The sequence below is a fragment of the Apteryx rowi genome, unplaced genomic scaffold (assembly GCF_003343035.1).
Source record: "Apteryx rowi isolate R43461 unplaced genomic scaffold, aptRow1 scaffold_589, whole genome shotgun sequence".
Classification (NCBI taxonomy): Eukaryota; Metazoa; Chordata; class Aves; order Apterygiformes; family Apterygidae; genus Apteryx; species Apteryx rowi.
This window is the reverse complement of record NW_020450859.1, coordinates 87,765-105,197: the sequence shown is the minus strand read 5'-3', so window position 1 is coordinate 105,197 and position 17,433 is coordinate 87,765. Positions and strand designations below refer to the sequence as shown.

At 35.0% G+C, this 17,433-nt stretch overlaps 1 protein-coding gene across 1 annotated transcript in view; it reads left to right on the top strand.

Moving 5' to 3' along the window:
- Positions 1–17,433, top strand: part of LOC112974075 (CUB and sushi domain-containing protein 3) — a gene marked incomplete at its 3' end in the record, with an annotated part of 516,764 nt that overhangs the window by 412,206 nt on the left and 87,125 nt on the right. Inside the window, exons 31-36 of the mRNA XM_026082659.1 lie at positions 3,624–3,737; positions 4,381–4,476; positions 6,131–6,334; positions 9,076–9,200; positions 13,172–13,268; positions 13,920–14,024. Coding sequence (XP_025938444.1) covers positions 3,624–3,737; positions 4,381–4,476; positions 6,131–6,334; positions 9,076–9,200; positions 13,172–13,268; positions 13,920–14,024 — 741 coding nt within the window. The remainder of the gene's footprint in view (positions 1–3,623; positions 3,738–4,380; positions 4,477–6,130; positions 6,335–9,075; positions 9,201–13,171; positions 13,269–13,919; positions 14,025–17,433) is intronic.

Here is a 17,433-nt window from a genome sequence, read left to right as displayed (position 1 = left end):
CTTAATAAGAATAGTAGTAGTTTTTTTAGAAGGCAAAATCATATTAAAGATAACAAGAAGTCACGGTAAACACCCAGGAACCATGAACTTTTTTGTTGTTGTTTTTAAATAATTGAATTCTCCCTTCTTATTACATAGTCTCAGCTGGTCAGATACCAGTCACTGATGTATCACAATACAGGCATACCTCAGAGATATTGCAGGTTCGTTTCCAGACCACCGCAATAAAGAGAATATTGCAATAAAATGAGACACACAAATTTTTTGGTTTCCCAGTGCATATAAAAGTTATGCTTACACTATACTGTAGTCTATTAAGTGTGCAATAGCATTATGTCTAAAAAAGCAATGTACATACCTTAATTAAAAATACTTTTATTGCTAAAAAATGCTAACCATCATCTGAGCCTTCAGCGAGTCATAATTTTTTTTCTAATGAAGGGTCTTGCCTCAATGTTGATGGCTTCTGACTGATCAGGGTGGTGGTTGTGGCAATTTCTTAAAATAAGACAGCAATGAAGTTTGCCACATTGATTGACTCTTCCTTTCACAAAGGATTTCTCTGTAGCTTGTGATGCTGTTTGATAGCATTTTAGCCACAATAAAACTTCTTTCCTAATTGGAGTCAGTCCTCTCAAATCCTGCCACTGCTTTATCAACTAAGTTTATGTCATATTCTAAATCCTTTGTTGTCATTTCAACAGTGTTCACAGCATCTTCACCAGGAGTAGATTCCAATCACAAGAAACCACTTTCTTTGCTCATCCATTAGAAGCAACTCCTCATCCATTAAAGTTTTATCTTGAGATTGCAGCAATTCAATCACATTTTCAGGCTACACTTCTAATTCTAGTTCTCTTGCTGTTTCCACCACATCTGCAGTTACTTCCTCCCCTGAAGTCTTGAACCCCTACAAGTCATCCATAAGGGTTGGAACCAGCTTCTTTCAAACTCCTGCAAATGTTGATATTTTGACCTCCTCCCATGAATCATGAATGTTCTTAATGGCATCTGGAATGGTGAATCCTTTCCAGAAGGGTTTCAATTTACTTTGCCCAGATCCCTCAGAGGAATTGCTCTCTATGGCAGCTATAGCCTTATGAAATGTATTTCTTAAATAATAAGACTTGAAAGTTGAAGTTACTGCTTGATCCATGGGCTGCAGAATGGATGTTGTGTTAACAGGCATAAAAACAACATTAATCTTGTTGTACATCTCCATCAGAGCTCTTGGGTGACCAGCTGCATTGTCAGTGAGCAGTAATATTTCAAAAGGAATCTTTTTTTCTGAGCAGTAGGTCTCAACAGTAGTCTTAAAATATTCAGTAAACCAAGTTGTAAACAGAAGTGCTGTTGTCCAGACTTTGTTGTTCCATTTATAGAGCACAGGCAGAGTAGATTTAGCATAATTCTTAAGGGCCATAGGATTTTTGGAATGGTAAATGAGCATTGGCTTCAACTTAAAGTCACCAGCTGCATTAGGCCCTAACAAGAGAGTCAGCCTGTCCTTTGAAGCCAGGCACTGACTTCTCCTCTCTAGGTAGGAAAGTCCTAGATGGCATCTTCTTCCAATAGAAGGCTGTTTCATCTACATTGAAAATCTGTTTAGTGTAGCCACCTTCATCAATTCTCTTAGCTAGATCTTCTGGATAAGTTGCTGCTTCACCTTGCACTTTTATGTCATGGAGACAGCTTCTTTCCTTAAACCTCATGAATCAACCTCTACTAGCTTCAACCTTTTCTTCTGCAGCTTCCTCACCTCTCAGCCTTCATAGTACTGAAGAGAGTTAGGGCCTTGCTCTGAATGAGATTTTGGCTTAAGGGAATGTTGTGGCGGCTGGTTTGATCTTCTGTCCAAACCACTAAAGCTTTCTCCATATCAGCAAGAAGGCCGTTTCGCTTTCTTATCATTCGTGCGTTCGCTGGAGTAGCACTTTGAATTTCCTTCAAGACCTTTTCCTTTGCATTCACAACTTGGCTCACTGTTTGGCGCAAGAGGCCCAGCTTTCGGCCTGTCTCGGCTTCGACATGCCTTCCTCACTAAGCTTCATCATTTCTAGCTTTTGATTTAAAGTGGGAGACGTGCGACTCTCCCTTTCACTTGAACATTTAGAGGCCATTGTAGGGTTATGAATTGGCCTAATTTCAACATTTTTGTGTCTCAGGGAACAGGGAGGCCCGAGGAGAGGGAGAGAGATGGGGGAACGGCCGGTCGGTGGAGCAGTCAGAACACACACAACATTTATCGATTAAGTTCACCGTCTTACATGGGCACAGTTCATGACACCCCAAAGCAATTACAACAGTAACATCAAAGATCACTGATCACAGATCACCATAACAGATATAATAATAATGAAAAAGTTTGAAATATTGCAAGAATTACCAAAATGTGTCACAGAAACACGAAGCGAGCACATGCTGCTGGAAAAATGGTGCCAACAGACTTGCTTAATGCAGGGTTGCCACAAACCTTCAATTTGTAAAAAATGCAGTATCTGCAAAGTGCAATAAAGCAAAGCGCAATAAAATGAGGTATGCCTGTATATCGCAGTTGATTTAATGAGAAAAAATTAGCCTAGCACAGAAAAAGGAAGAAAGGGGATCTGTTTTCTTTTGTACTGGCTGCACCTTACTGCTGCCTGACTTGAAAGGACAGCTTGATTGGCTTAAAGAGATCATGAAACTGCAGTCGCAACATTCTTATTTGATGGTCTCAGCTGTGATACTCACCTTAAATCTCTCCATAATGTATTTGATTGCAAGCTGATGTTAACTTTTGGTTACCTGCTCAGATTTTGCCTGTAATTTATTAAGAAAATGCACAAATGATAGTGGGGGGGGAGGGGGGGGGACAGGGACACAGTTACCACAGATGATATGTGGAGTTTTCTGTTTGCTGTAATAACCAAATTTTATCTTCATTTTTCTTCAGTATTACACTCTTAGACAAGAAAGCGCTTAAGGCAAAGCTGGAGGGAACAAGGATCTTATGAAGTGTAGAAACAGACCTTTGAACTTAGCTCACTATATGGTATAATTGCTCTGTAAATATTTTATAATAGCCCATTAAAACACCAGTACAGCTTATAAATTCTATTTTTACAGTTTTCCCATGATACAGATCTTGATAACCATTACATGTTTGTTAACAGTTATGCCTCAGAACTTGCATGGCATTTCTGTACACGGTTCATAACTTGCCTTGAAATGGGAAAGAGCAGCGTCATGGGACAACCAACTACCTTACAGTCCTGGACCATGTGGGTTTTGTGTGGTGYAAGGGAGGGGAGGAGGGGGAGAAGGAGATTTACTGCTTGACTCCAGCACTTGTTTCAAAGATCAAAATTTCCTACACAAGTTACAAAGAAAAAAAAAAAGCTAGCTAATTTATACTAACTGTAACTACCCAAATGAATGAACTAGGCAAACCAGTTTTGGTTGATCTTACCCATGCATTGCCTCAGCAGCCAACATATCTATCCTTTTCAATAAAAATATTTTTAAACACTATATTAATGTATATTTTGTTCTCTCCTTTTTTTTTTTTTACTTTCTCATTCTGTCCCTCTTTTTATTTGGCAATTGGTGCCACTTGCTTTTTCTTCTTCCTGTTTGATCAGTGGTTTTTGGCCAGTTTGTATTTTTCCAGACATCACTCCATGATGTGGTCGAAGTATATGATGGCCCAACTCTGCAGTCATCTTTGTTATCCTCTCTCTCAGGATCTCATTCAGGTATCCCTTAATAGAACTTTCATTAAACTACTGTTCATTTTGTATAAGTCTAGGCAGAGTGTGCAGATAAAAATAAATAAATAAAAAGTATTGTCTGTTTTTCTTAGATGCAAATTTAGACAAATATATGAAGTGAGGGTTTTAATGGAAACTCCTAATCACTCAAAAGTTTGTGGTAATGAAGGAATTAAAGCTAAGCTGAACCTATTTTTTTCTTCTTTAATTATTATAGTGAGTATTTGGGATGGCTTACTTTGTGCTTTTATGATTTTTTTATCTAGTAAACAATCTGAAATGGGTATTATATATTTAAATGGAAATTAAAGTATATTTACAGCAAAGTGAAATTTCATATATTATGTGCATGTTGTCTCCAGGAGATATGGTATATCATTTTTTTAATTTATTTTTGGTAAGAGGAAAAAAAAAACCTTCCTAAAAACTGAGATGATTTTCAGTCTCCCTCTTCTAGAATAACATAATACTGTCAACATAAGATATTGAAATCATATGTATATCGTAAAGTTACTGAGCAGAACAGATTTTTGGTTATTTTCTAGTTGCAAAGATGTTGATAGGCATTTTAAATGCATCTTTACTAGAAACTGGTTATGATAGCTTTGTATTTGTTTTGTTTGAGTAGGTGAATCCCTTCCGTTGAGCTCAGGTAACCAGATCACGGTTAGATTTACTTCAGTTGGACCAGTAACAGCTAAAGGATTTCATTTTGTTTATCAAGGTAAGACAGCCTGGAAAAATGTGTAAATTAATTCTTTTTTTCACAAATTGCAATGCTGTTGAAGAAGAAATCTATCAGAGAGGAACAGACTGAGAATACAGAGGAAAGTAGTAACCTGTTCATGATATAATAAGTTTCACTATTTCTGCATGTTTTAAAAATATTTTAGCACCATTCTTTTATCTGTATGTTAAAGATTAAGTCAGATATTTAAGAAACATGAGAGAGGTTCCAAATTTAAGAAGACAGTTTTACAAAACAGCTGTTTCTGTGTCCATTTGGCTGCTAAACTGGCTTATCTTTCTGTTTAAATATGAATAACTGAAAATAGTATTACCTGTGGGTGAATCAGTGAGCTTTCTATTATTAAGATACTTCTCTTGATTTACATTATTTGCCTTTTTATGGATCAGACACAGAAATGGTTATTCATTAATACTTGCAACTGTAATTCATTCTTCCATTAAATTTGAATCCTGATCTGACAGGCAGAGTACACATTCAGAAATCCACAGGAATAAATGTAAATATCTATCTGACACAGAAATTTTACTTGGAAACTGTCACGCTGTCATGCTATGAAGGTTCGATAGCAACGACTGAGACAGTAATGTAATAATAATAAAAAAGATGTTTATTTCCTCACACAAGTTCTTGGATTAGTAACATCCATTAAAATAATGTGATTACTAATTTAGGAAGGATAACACAAAACCATCAGTTACTAATTTAGAAAGGATAACCCGAAACCGTCGATTACTGCGCTATTAATTGGAAGGACTGCTTATCCCTACTTGAAAGCTAGCTTGTTCACTCTCCTAGTGAGAGGACTCTCAACCTCGAGGAGTTACCTTACCCCAGCRTCCCAGGAAAAGGGGAGGGGGGGGATACTCACGCTCCAGCCGGAGAGGATGGTCAGGTCACGTTCCGTCCCTGCTCAAACTCTCCTAGCTCCCAAGTCTCTTTTTATACGACTGGGGCTCTTGGCAAACACTGCTTTTGCTGACTTTTAGCAAGTTTCACAATCACAGGACTGTTTGTCTGCTTGGGAGGACCCTGCTAGCGAGGCAAGACCACAGCACCTCCGTATCGCTTCTTCCCTCCCCAGGGGCCCGTGCAGATCCCAGGTGGCAGACTTCACTTCTCCAGTCTTGTTAATCATTCCGCAGCCTTGCGCATATCAGTCCTTGCACAGATCGGTTGGTAGACGACTTTAGTCCTGTTAAGTCCTCTGTTCAACAGCTTTGTGCAGGTCAGCTCTGGTGCTCTCAGTTCTTCTGCATATCAATTGACAAACTTCAGTCCTGTTAACTCTTCACTCGCCCGTCAGAAACTTATTATTATTAGAAGTTTTAGCTGAATATTTCATAATATTACTTCTTTTTTGTGCCATTTTAGAAAGGTTTCAGTGTGCATTTTATTCATTGGTTTTAATCTGGGCAAGAATATCAATTCTATGCTCCTATAAATTGTAACCCAGACATCAAAAGTACACAATCCGTATTCTGAAGATTCATTTAGGGGTTATGCAGATGTTCTTAACTGGCAAATAAAGGAATATTACTTCCAATCATTTTCAAAATTTGTGTTTCAAAATCTGTGTTCCTCCACCAAATATAAAATTAGGAATCCACAATTATTTGTATCCTTGCAGCTGTTCCAAGAACAAGTGCAACACAGTGCAGCTCTGTGCCTGAACCAAGGTTTGGAAAAAGGATTGGGAATGAATTTGCAGTTGGTTCATTGGTTCTTTTTGAGTGCAATCCAGGATATATCCTCCACGGGTCAACAGCAATTAGATGTGATACAGTACCAAACGCATTGGCACAGTGGAATGATTCTCTCCCTACATGTGTTGGTGAGTTCTTAAGGCTTTTTTGTAGAACTAATTACTGCCTAAAGTATAGACCATTACCTCTAGTTGAATGTGTTCCCTCTTTGTCATCCATACAGTATTTATTCCTGCTAACTTTTACTCACTTTCTTCTTTATTCAAGGTTAAGAAGTTATTCCTCTTTCTATTCTAACCTTGCTGTGACATTTCACTAGCTTCATGAACATACCCTGCTGCTGTAAATTATATGTTAGCTTCTTTTGCATTAACTTCAATGACAGGCCCTGGCTGTCCCTTAATCAAGTCTCAGAAACAACGCTCTGTGCCCCGACTGCCTGCAAGACTAAATGCTCTCACCTTTCAGATCTTTAACAAGATATTGCAAGCTATTATGAAGAGTGCTACTGTATTAAAGAGTTAAAATAGTTAAGCTAATATGTGATTGTTTGTCAGAAAAAGCTGTAGTTTTCCAGAGCAGAAAAATATTTTGTCCTGTTGTAGTCATGCAAGATTAAATTCCCAAAATTAAATTCTTAAATTAATGTGCATCCATTGGCATTAATAAACTGATTTGCACCAATTGGAAATCTAGCTGACTGGGCTGAAAAGCCCTAGAGTAAACAAATAAAATTCTATTAGTACATTTTTCCTGAGGTTTATATCAAGGGCGAATATGGAACATTGTATGTTTTGATTTACATATTATGCTTTAATGGAGTTTGGCGTGTTTGTTTTTTTTAATGTGGAAAAAAAAATCAACTGTGTATAAATTAATCCAAATTGGTTAGCATTTGCAGGGATGTTTTTGCAACACCGTCTAACTTTTTCACCTGTAACATCTGTTACAGTACTGACTGCATTATATATTAATTTTGTGCAAATTGAATACATTAAACACAATTCATTATGAGGATGAAGCCATGTGAAGAACTCAGTTCCCCACTCAAACAATAAACATATGTATGAGATAAAGTTACTTTACTTTTCTGGACAGAGAACAGATTTTTTACAAAAATGTTCCTAACCTATTGTACATAGAGGAAAAGGTAAACACACTACGAGGCTGACTGTAGATGAGTAGAGGAAGGGAAAATAGAAAATAGTTTTTCATTAGGTTGATTTTAAATTTTCTGGGCTAATCAGCTGATGCTGCATGGTAGAGACTGGGTGGTTTTCAATAAAAATAGATTTCCTCCAAAATACTAAAATCTTGGTAGAGATCAAGATTACATAACAGTGGGGTAGTATTAATAAGATGCAATTAACCAGATATTATAGACCAATAGTGTTTATCTAGATTGATTCAAGTATAAGGATAGAACCATAATATATATTTTAATAAGAAACTGAAGTACAGATCTATGCTTCTATTTATTTTCAATTACTACAATTTAATCAGTAGAACTGTACCATTTATCCCCTTGAAATGTATTCACTTTGTTTTTAGATATAACAACTCAACAAAATGTTGAAATAAATATTTTGGTCACTGATTACGATATATTATTGATATATTAAACTATCTGGCTCTAGGAAAGTGGAACTGAAAAAGGGTTGCAGGCCAAAACTATTCATTATACCTTATGTCTGAAAATCACTGTGCCAATAAAGGTCATAAAATATATATGAAGTGAAAATTGCATTGAACTATTCAGTTTAATAATTGAAGTGCTACACAAGACCATACTAAATTGCCTTAGCTCTAGTGAATGCTTGAATGTTTTCTTGCAGATAGCAGACATCAATCTTTCTGTCTGCTCATCCTTTTATGAGTAATTACTTAAAGACTTTAAGAGACCCTGACCTTTAGTTTATCCATGTAGTTCTGGACAGATTCTATCAATTATATGCCATATAAAATGTAGCTACAGTATTCATTACTACGATGAGTTGCATTCCTCTACCTATTTTCTAAATCCTCATATTTGTATCTAATGAAATCAGTTTACAACTTGGTAGTGTTGCATAGAAATGATCATTGGCTTTTAATGGTTTTGACAGAACATCTCATCAATCTTTTCCTTCAGCTTCTTAAATACCAACAGAATATCTGTATCTAGATTTCTTTGTCCCTGTTAGAACATCTACTGATCTAGACAAGATACATTCAAGTTGAACATTCAGAGGGGAAACTTAATGGTACTGGATGCCTCTGTCCTATTTCATGCATAAGACTTCTATTAATCCATGGGTATGGATGTGATGAGTGCAGTTGTGCAAGCATTTAGCAATTTCTTTACTAATATGATAGATCCATAGTCTGTAATGGGATAACTCACAAAAGCAAAGAGAATAGTTGAGGACTTGAGACTGGTGCTATTATTTATTTAAACAACAAAGTAGCAATATTAAGAAAGAATATTTCTTTTTTACCACACATTTTTATCTTTTACAACATGCAACTGTTCAAACTTCATTCTTAACAGCTAACAATAATATTTTATTTTCATCAGATTACTAGGACAAAATGGAATGGGTTTTCCTTTGTTAAAGGTCAAATAAATGAGGGGAATGTGAACATGACTTTGTCGAGTAGAAAACTGCCAGAATTTTAATTTTCTTTTATTCTTTTTTGGTCACTTAAAACAAGGTTTTCTAAGATATAAGATTTTATTTTCCTGAGGCAAGTATAAATTTTTATATACAGCATAAATTTACAAAAGTTTTCAGCTGTAGTATGCTGAACATTATGTAAGCTTTTATAATAACTTTTCTCACATCTGAAGCTTCATACTTTTTTTCTTGCCTTGAACATTTCCTTTCAGTGCCCTGTGGTGGAATTTTAACAAAGCGCAAAGGGACCATTTTGTCTCCTGGTTACCCTGAGCCTTATGACAACAATCTCAATTGTGTGTGGAAGATCACAGTACCAGAGGGAGCTGGGATTCAAGTAAGTATACTTGCTATTTGCTTGCTATTGTCATGCTCAAAACTGTTTTTCCTGATAGAAGAGCATGAAAAGATCATTTATTCATACATTTTTATTATCTCATTAATGATTGTCACAGGGGAATTTATTGTACATTATTTTATTCACGCAGATTTTGAAAGGTGCAGAATTTAGACAATTCTTAAAAAATATACCTGTACCTTTTTACTTAGAAGAAAAGCACTGATAATTTAAAATCTGTCAATGGTCAAAAATTCATTGTAAACTAGAGAGAACAGAGAGAAGTTTCTGTGTTTATTCCTTCCCCCAAAATAGATACATTTCCTTTCAACAGAGTGAAGTTAAGTGGGTTGTTTTCACAGGCAGATTATACATTTTCCTAGAAACTCTGTTATTTACTGTACAGTTATAAATGTTTGACATGATATAAAGATGTTTCAGTATGTTTCAACATGACATGTGAATGGGTCCTTTAAATTATTGACAGAATTCTAATTTACTGAAATATAGATTAAGGCTTTCATGGAACATATAGTAGAAAAGTATCCATGTAGCTAAGTCATGTATATCTCATCACTTTTTAGAATTCACTAAACAAACTAACAGAAGCCTGATAACTGGAAAGTTGTGTTTAACAAATTAGGACTTCTAACCATCATCTGATGAAATTCCTGGCAAAACATTTATCAAGAACCCATGGTAAATAGTTTCCTAAATCTCCCTTGGTTCAAAATATAACTACTGTAGAAACTGAAAAATAAAGATCTAAGTTTTCAGTAGTAGATATTTAATACTGTAAGGTCCCATTGCCTACTGTTAAGTTAAAGTCCATTTAAAACTATAGAGATTATTTCTAATTTAGATTTAACTGTCTTGCAAAAAAAAAGCAAAAGATTGTGGACAGTTTATTAAACCTGTCCTTTTAATAGTTACATCACAGAAACTTTAAGGTATTTACAGTGTCAAGAAAGGTTTTGAAAACAGTATGATTTAATGGTTGACTGCTATATAATCATCTTGAAAAATATATACTTTTTGTTTTAAATAACTAAAAATATTTAACAAAAAAATAAAAACTTCATAGAAGAACAAAGAAATCATCACAAATCCACCCTAAGTCCATACATGGTAAGATTTAGAAGATTATGAGTTCAATTTTCAAAACCATTAGTATCCATTAAGAACAGTATTTTAATAAGATAAATAAGTTTTGAGATTGATTCTGGGGAATACTACTTGATCTAAACAGTTGACTAAGTTAGGATCCTGAGTGCCCTACGTTTTCTACACAATCAATAACAAAAGTTAAACACTAAGAGGATAGTTCAGAGCATCTAAGTTAGACATTAATTGATGTCCTCACTTAAGCACCCACATTTGCATTTTGGAAGTGTTTATCTCTTATTACTGAGTGCATTAGGTGACTAAACTGCTAACCTTGGTTTCAGTTTAGGTGTCTAATCTACATGATAATGTTTTGGTCCACAGTCATAATAAAGCAATGTTTTTACTGTTTTTAATTCTTTCTAGGTCTCCAGAGCTTTCCAGCTAAGAGAGCTGGTGTAAAATATCCTTTCTTTCTGTTATTGATCACTTAGTCATTTGTACTTGTACAAATGTAACAACACCAAGGCAGTTTCATGGACATGCCTATGGGTATAATTAGATCTGCAGAACCTTGAATATTGTTGCTGAAGCAGAACAGTCACAAAGCATGATTATCAGGCTTGGTCCTCTGAATCCTGTCTGATTTTCAGGGCTAGCTCTGAGGAAGATAAAAATCCTTGATACAGTGAATGAGCACACCTGATATAGGATCAGTAAGACATAATATACATAGGAACTCATCATACCGTTTTTACAAGCCATTTTGAGAACTGAGCTTAGCTTTATATATATTTTTAATGTCAGAAATGACATCACAATTGTTTTGGTTTTTTTTTCATTTAACAAGAAAGAACAATTATGAATATGCACACATAAAAATGTATCTTACTGTGTCAACCAGCTTCGTAAGGCAGCTTTTGAGTACTTGATTTTATCCAACCTGAGAATGCAAATGTGGATATTCAAGATACTTTGGTAGCTAATGTTATATATACATCAATATACACAAATGCGTAAAATATCTGGATATTTTACCTGATTAATATTTATTCCCTCAAAGTAACAGAGATATATTACTTTTGTCTCTTTAAAATCAAGAAAAGTATCACCTATGCATATTCCTCAGTGAAACATGTAGGATGCTATTGAGGTGTAGCAACTACTGATGTGCATGAGTACCTTATTGAATATTTTGAAACAATTGGATCAGCTGTAAGCTGCTTCATCTCAAATCCAAAAGCAGACATTGAAAGGTAGGTTTAAGTAAATATGAAGAGAGTGCACTCAATGCCTATCTTCAGGCATCTAACTTAAATACCTTATATTGGGAAATTAACTTACCGTGTTTCCTTATGAAGTTAGGGCAGAAAGGCATCTGCAGGAGATAATTCAAAACATCTAATGTAGACTCTTGCTCCAGATCACTGCCTGAAGTTATGTCTTTCTCTTTATTGATTACACAGGGAGTTTAGGGAGATTAGCATAACTTGCAGTAAAATAGATATTTAAAATTAGGTGTTTCATGACTAATCTAAAAATAGCGGTCATCAGCAGTCTGGCCCTGAAAATACGTAAAAAGCATTAGATATTTCCAAATTTGGTCTGAAAGAGACCTGGGTGCCTGCAGTTCCAATTCTGTTTATTTTCAGAAATATTCCTGACACAGTAACAACACATAACTTTCACCTAAGCCCTTTGTGAACCAAAAAATAAACAGACAAGTTTTGAAGTTTCCTAGCAGGCCAGATCCAGTGGACCTTCTCCAAGCCTCTAAAACATACCAACAGAATTGCCAGTTCATTTTTAAAAATCATCCATTGGCTGTAGCATCTGACCAATCCCCTTCTGTAGAAAGCAAAGTGGTTTAAGTCCCTATCTAAGAAATCGGTGGCCAAACTCAACATTCCCTTCAGCTAGAAGGTTCAACTCCACCTAGAAAAATATCTTAAATACCTAGCTATACTGGAACTGGCACTTACTTCTTCTGTTGAAGTTTTTCCGTTTTGAAGAAAAGATAAGGAGAAATAAATGAGAGCAAAAGAAAGCATGATTCTCTAACCTAGTGGCCAAGGCACTTATTTGAGAGGATGGTTTGAGGTTTATCCTTGCTCCTGTCACTCTTCAAACATTTTTCATTAAACAGTTAGTTTACTAAAACAAAAACTCCACACTGTCCCAAACAGTAAAGTGGACAGGGACAGGAACCTAGTATTTCTCTGCTTTATAGTGAGTGCTTTCACTACACCAGAACAAATTTATGCTCCCTCTTGCTCCCCTCCTTAAATGAGGAAGGATGTTGTCACCTCTGGAAGAGATGAAGAGTATGTTCTGCCTTTTGCTTGCAGCAGACTAGTGACTGCTTCTCCTCAGGAGACGAGTCAAGATGAAGGTCACTAAACACAGGAGGTTGCTCTTACCTAGAAGCAGAATTGAACATGGCAAGATAGATGAAGCAACTTGAATCATTATGGGACTGTTTTTAACCCTGGATAAACTAGTGAGAATCACAAAAAAATTACAGTAATTGATGATCTTGTATTTTGTTTTCCTCTCAATGTCCTCCAAATGAGAGAACCATATTCTATACCCAGATGATTTTTGTGTCTCTGTGGCTCATGTCAGAGGAAATATGTAGTTGTGGCTAAGGGTCATGGAAGTCAGAAGTCTGAATTGGCAATTAAAATTAAAAGCAAAGACTGTTATTTTATTCATAATGTTTATTTTCCATTCTCTTTGACAGTGACAGCAAAAAACATCTTTTTGTGATTGAAAGCAACAGAGGCTACCAATTACAGTCCTCTTTCTTTGTGCTGAGTGCAGAGGGGAAGAAGTTTATGTTCTTTACCTCACATTTTTCTTCATAGGTGCAAGTGGTGAGTTTTGCCACAGAACACAACTGGGATTCCTTAGACTTTTACGATGGAGCTGACAACAATGCTCCAAGGCTTGGAAGTTATTCAGGTGACTGAGAAGATTTTACAATAAGTGTTTCAGAAGTATAACTCTTCATTGTAAACACACAACTCTCTCTAGTTGTTTTTTCAGTGTTTGTTTCTCCCATAATTAACAACAGGTAATATTGTTTCTATTTTAGTGAACAGTCATCTTCTAGTAGATATTCATAAAGATTGTTGTCTTGTCATTCAAAGTTTCTCGTTACCAATTTGCTGAAACCACAAATAAGTAAGAAATTGTATTTCTAACAATAGCCCTACAGAATATTTTCAGAGATGCTTGATATATCTGACTGGAACTTTTAAAGTCAGTCCAGTTACAAGATTTGTTCTTGCTTTTATGATTTATTTCTCCTTTTGTTGATACAAGTGTGTGTTATAAATTTACGTTAGACCCTTCTTCCCTGAATGCCTGCAGTTCCTCTCTCTGATATTGTGGTACACTGAAAATATAACAAAACTCTTACAGTTAGAGACAGATACTTCACAGCATCCAAGATGACAAAATATTGTGGAACTGGTTACATGACTTCTCTTTCTCTCTCGCTCGCTCTTGCTCTTTCTTTCTCTTTTTTATATATACCTAATGTGAAATGTACATTTATATGTCTATTTCAGTTTCTGTGCATTTCAGTAGTATTTTCTTTTCTCTTTTCAGGGACAACCATACCTCCACTTCTCAACAGCACATCAAACAATTTGTACCTAAACTTTCAGTCTGATATTAGTGTTTCAGCTGCTGGATTTCATCTTGAGTATACAGGTAATGTAGAATGTTCAATTAACTAAGAGAGCTTACTGTTTGCAGAGGTATACCTAAATGATATGAAAAAGGAATATTGAGTCCTATTGTACATAATGAGCTAAATAGTGTCACTTTAAGGTCTATAGTAAAATCCTCATTTAATTCCAAGGGAGCAAGATCAGGCCTGAAAAATGTACTGAAAGGATTGATAACTTTAGTTTGTCTTGATCTCTCCTTTAATTTCTTTTTGCTCTCTCAAAAGCTTTTCTGAACATACTGCATCCAGTAGTACATGCAGATATATTCAGGTTATAATATACTTGTATAATATACACTCTATGTCATATATATTTTAAATGCATGTAAGACATGAAAATTAATCACTATCAAAGAAAATGAGAATGAATAAGCTGAAAATACTATTTATTTTTCTTAACTGACTGAAAAATGCTTATGTGTTGGTAAGAACACAGCAGAACATAATAATCTGAAATGTTTTATTATTGGTGAATACCTTATCAACAGAAAAGGCTATAATTATAAACATACTTTATTTTCTGTCTGAATGAGATTTCCTTGCTGATTGACAGGAATTCTGACAGTCACTGATACTTTGTTACAGATTTCCCCCCCCCCCCCAGCTGTGCAATTCCCTCTGCTCATATTGGTTCAGGTGTCTGATCTGCATAATTATTTCATGGTTATTTCTTGTCAGTTTTACAGTATGCAAATCCCATGCTCTGGTTGTCTGATTAGCCAGTCAAAGAACAAGGCCTTGCAAAATGTCTACATGATCACTAAACATTCATTATAGATTAAAATTGTCTTGCTATTTCCTTGAAATACAGGTACTCTCAGCTTCTTACAACATTAGAGTGAAAAACTGTAGAAAGTTACGAAAACAAAATAAAATGAAACTTAACCCAGTGAAAGTGAAAATGCATTTGTATATTTATATATGTCCAAATTAATTGAAGTGTGTAGTGGAGTGCTGATATACAACTTTCATCTGTAAATAAAGAAAGAATTCACAGTATATTGCTTCAAGTGTTGGTCCACTTCAAGTATTGCACTTCAAGAGCAATAGATATATATGTATGTGTGTGTATGGATGTATACATTGTATGTGTGTGAATGTTTGTGTACATATGTAAGACATTTTCTGTGTATGTTAATAGAAATAAAGTATATTCTGAAAAGATGTGATTCAGGAAAGGATACTGATGTCTCAGTAGTTACCCAGTTAACCRGTAGCTCAGTGAGCTGCTTTGTATTACAGGATTAATGATTAACTGACTCTTCTATGCAAATGATAGAGATGTGATTAAAAAAATTGATACAGAATTTGAAATGGGGTGGGGAAAATGCAAAACTGTCTAAAACTGAAAAAGGAAAGTAGTAATTGTTATTGGAAACAAATGTAAACTTTAAGAGCAAAAATTGTGTGGCAAGTAATAGAACTGCTAACATGGACACTAAACTAAGATCAATTTTGAATTAAGATTTTGTGTAATATGTAATATATTTTAGGAAGGTATGCTATAAAATAAATATAAATTATTGTGTGTTTTGGGGAATTATTAAGAGAAAGTCTATGGACTGCCCAGTAGACAGTAGTGATAGTAGTTTCACAAGTGACCCTTGTGAAATACACAATTTATAAATCATTAATAAGAAAAAAGTAAATAAAAGTATTGTCGAGATTACTCAGAAGTTTAATATGAAATTTACAATAGAAGTAAATATAACTAAATTCCTAAATTAGAAAACCTGAAATACTAAAATGAGTTTGTAAAATAAACGTGGAAAAATGTAAAACATTAGCATAGGCATTCCTTTTTATCTTGTTCTGGCTCGTGTCACAGAACTAAAACATGGTTTCAGAGTACGCAATCTGAATTCCTCCCATGCAAATCTAAGTTGAAATACATACTTCAAAATCACAGCAAATGCCTTCAGCTGCTAATGGACAATCAGCCTATGGCACCAGACTCAAGCTTATAACAAATAAACGCCCTTAGTTTAGCACGGAGGGTGGCTGTTGAGGCCTCAGCACCAGCTGTTTCACTCCACAGATCCATTGCTCTGCGCTACTTACTAAAGAAGATATGGCGTCTATCAGCTGTAATCGGAGGAGAGTTTTATGAGTTCTTCTTCTTCTAATGTAGCTGAAGCTGTCTGTTTCCTTCACAGAGTATGGAGAATTCTGCACTGGGCTGAATCGGGAATTTGATAGAGGAGGTTTAGCTAAGGGACAATCCTTTTTTGCCATTGCTAGGAAGAGAGGCAAGGGAAATTGTACCTGGTGTATCTTCTGGATTTTTGACTCTTTCTTGTAGCTTTCTGCAGTGGAGAGAGAGCTTAGTCAGGATTTTAGTCAGGATTCCAGAGCTCAAAATATAAAATTACTGTATTTGTACTGAAATTTCACCTGAAATGCAATGGTTAGAACAGAATTCAGTGATTTGAACACCAATTCTCCTTAGTTTTCATCTCTGACTCTCAGACAGTGCTTCCTGCTATAAAAGCTGTGATTATGCTTTTAAGCATTGTTAGTAAATAAACAGTAATAACCACATTTTAATACCAATATTTCACACATTTATTGTGTTTTGCTTGAGCCTTTACTAACAGAGGCTATCAGAGGTCAGATAAATTAAAATCTTACTCTTTGAAGTATCAGTGTATGATTCTTCAGTGAAAATCACGTCAGAGTTAAATATTTATATTAAACAAATGTGAACTGAGTTAGGCAGAGACATTTTTTGTTCAATACAGAATGCGTCTTCAAAGTTCATCTCGCATATTCTAGGACACTCGAATCTGAGGTGAAATGCCCCTTTCTTTCCAAAGTGATTGCTTTCTCATCTCAACAAGGATTTTCTATAAAAAGTTTTCATTCTGTTTCATTTCCAGTACTTCTTTTCATCCTTTATTAATAGGTTTTTCACACTGTCCAGTCTGGTTCATCTTTTGCACTATTAAGAAATCTAAATGTGCTTTTTCATAAAAACAACCAAAATGGGCTTTTTTTTTCTTTAAGAAATATTTTAAGACCAAGTAAATGGTGCCTAGACATAAAGGAATTAAGTATTCATATTCCAAACCTGAGTAGAGGTCTTATCAGTAATCTTTTTTCTATCATATTTTCACTCGTATGTTGAATTCTTAAATTCTTACTATATTATTAACATCCAGAGTATGTATGTATATAAACTATCTTAAATATGAAAATGTGTTTCATCAGCTGAAGTACCTCAATGAACAGCAAACAACACACTTTGTTAAATAGTTAAATGTTGTTTGTATGTTGTAAGCCACTATGAATCTTAGATTTACTCCTCATGTTTCTATATGCAATGTTTTACTAATTAGGTAATTGATTATGGTGTATGAATAGTAGTAATATCCTTTGAGGTTGGTTGAG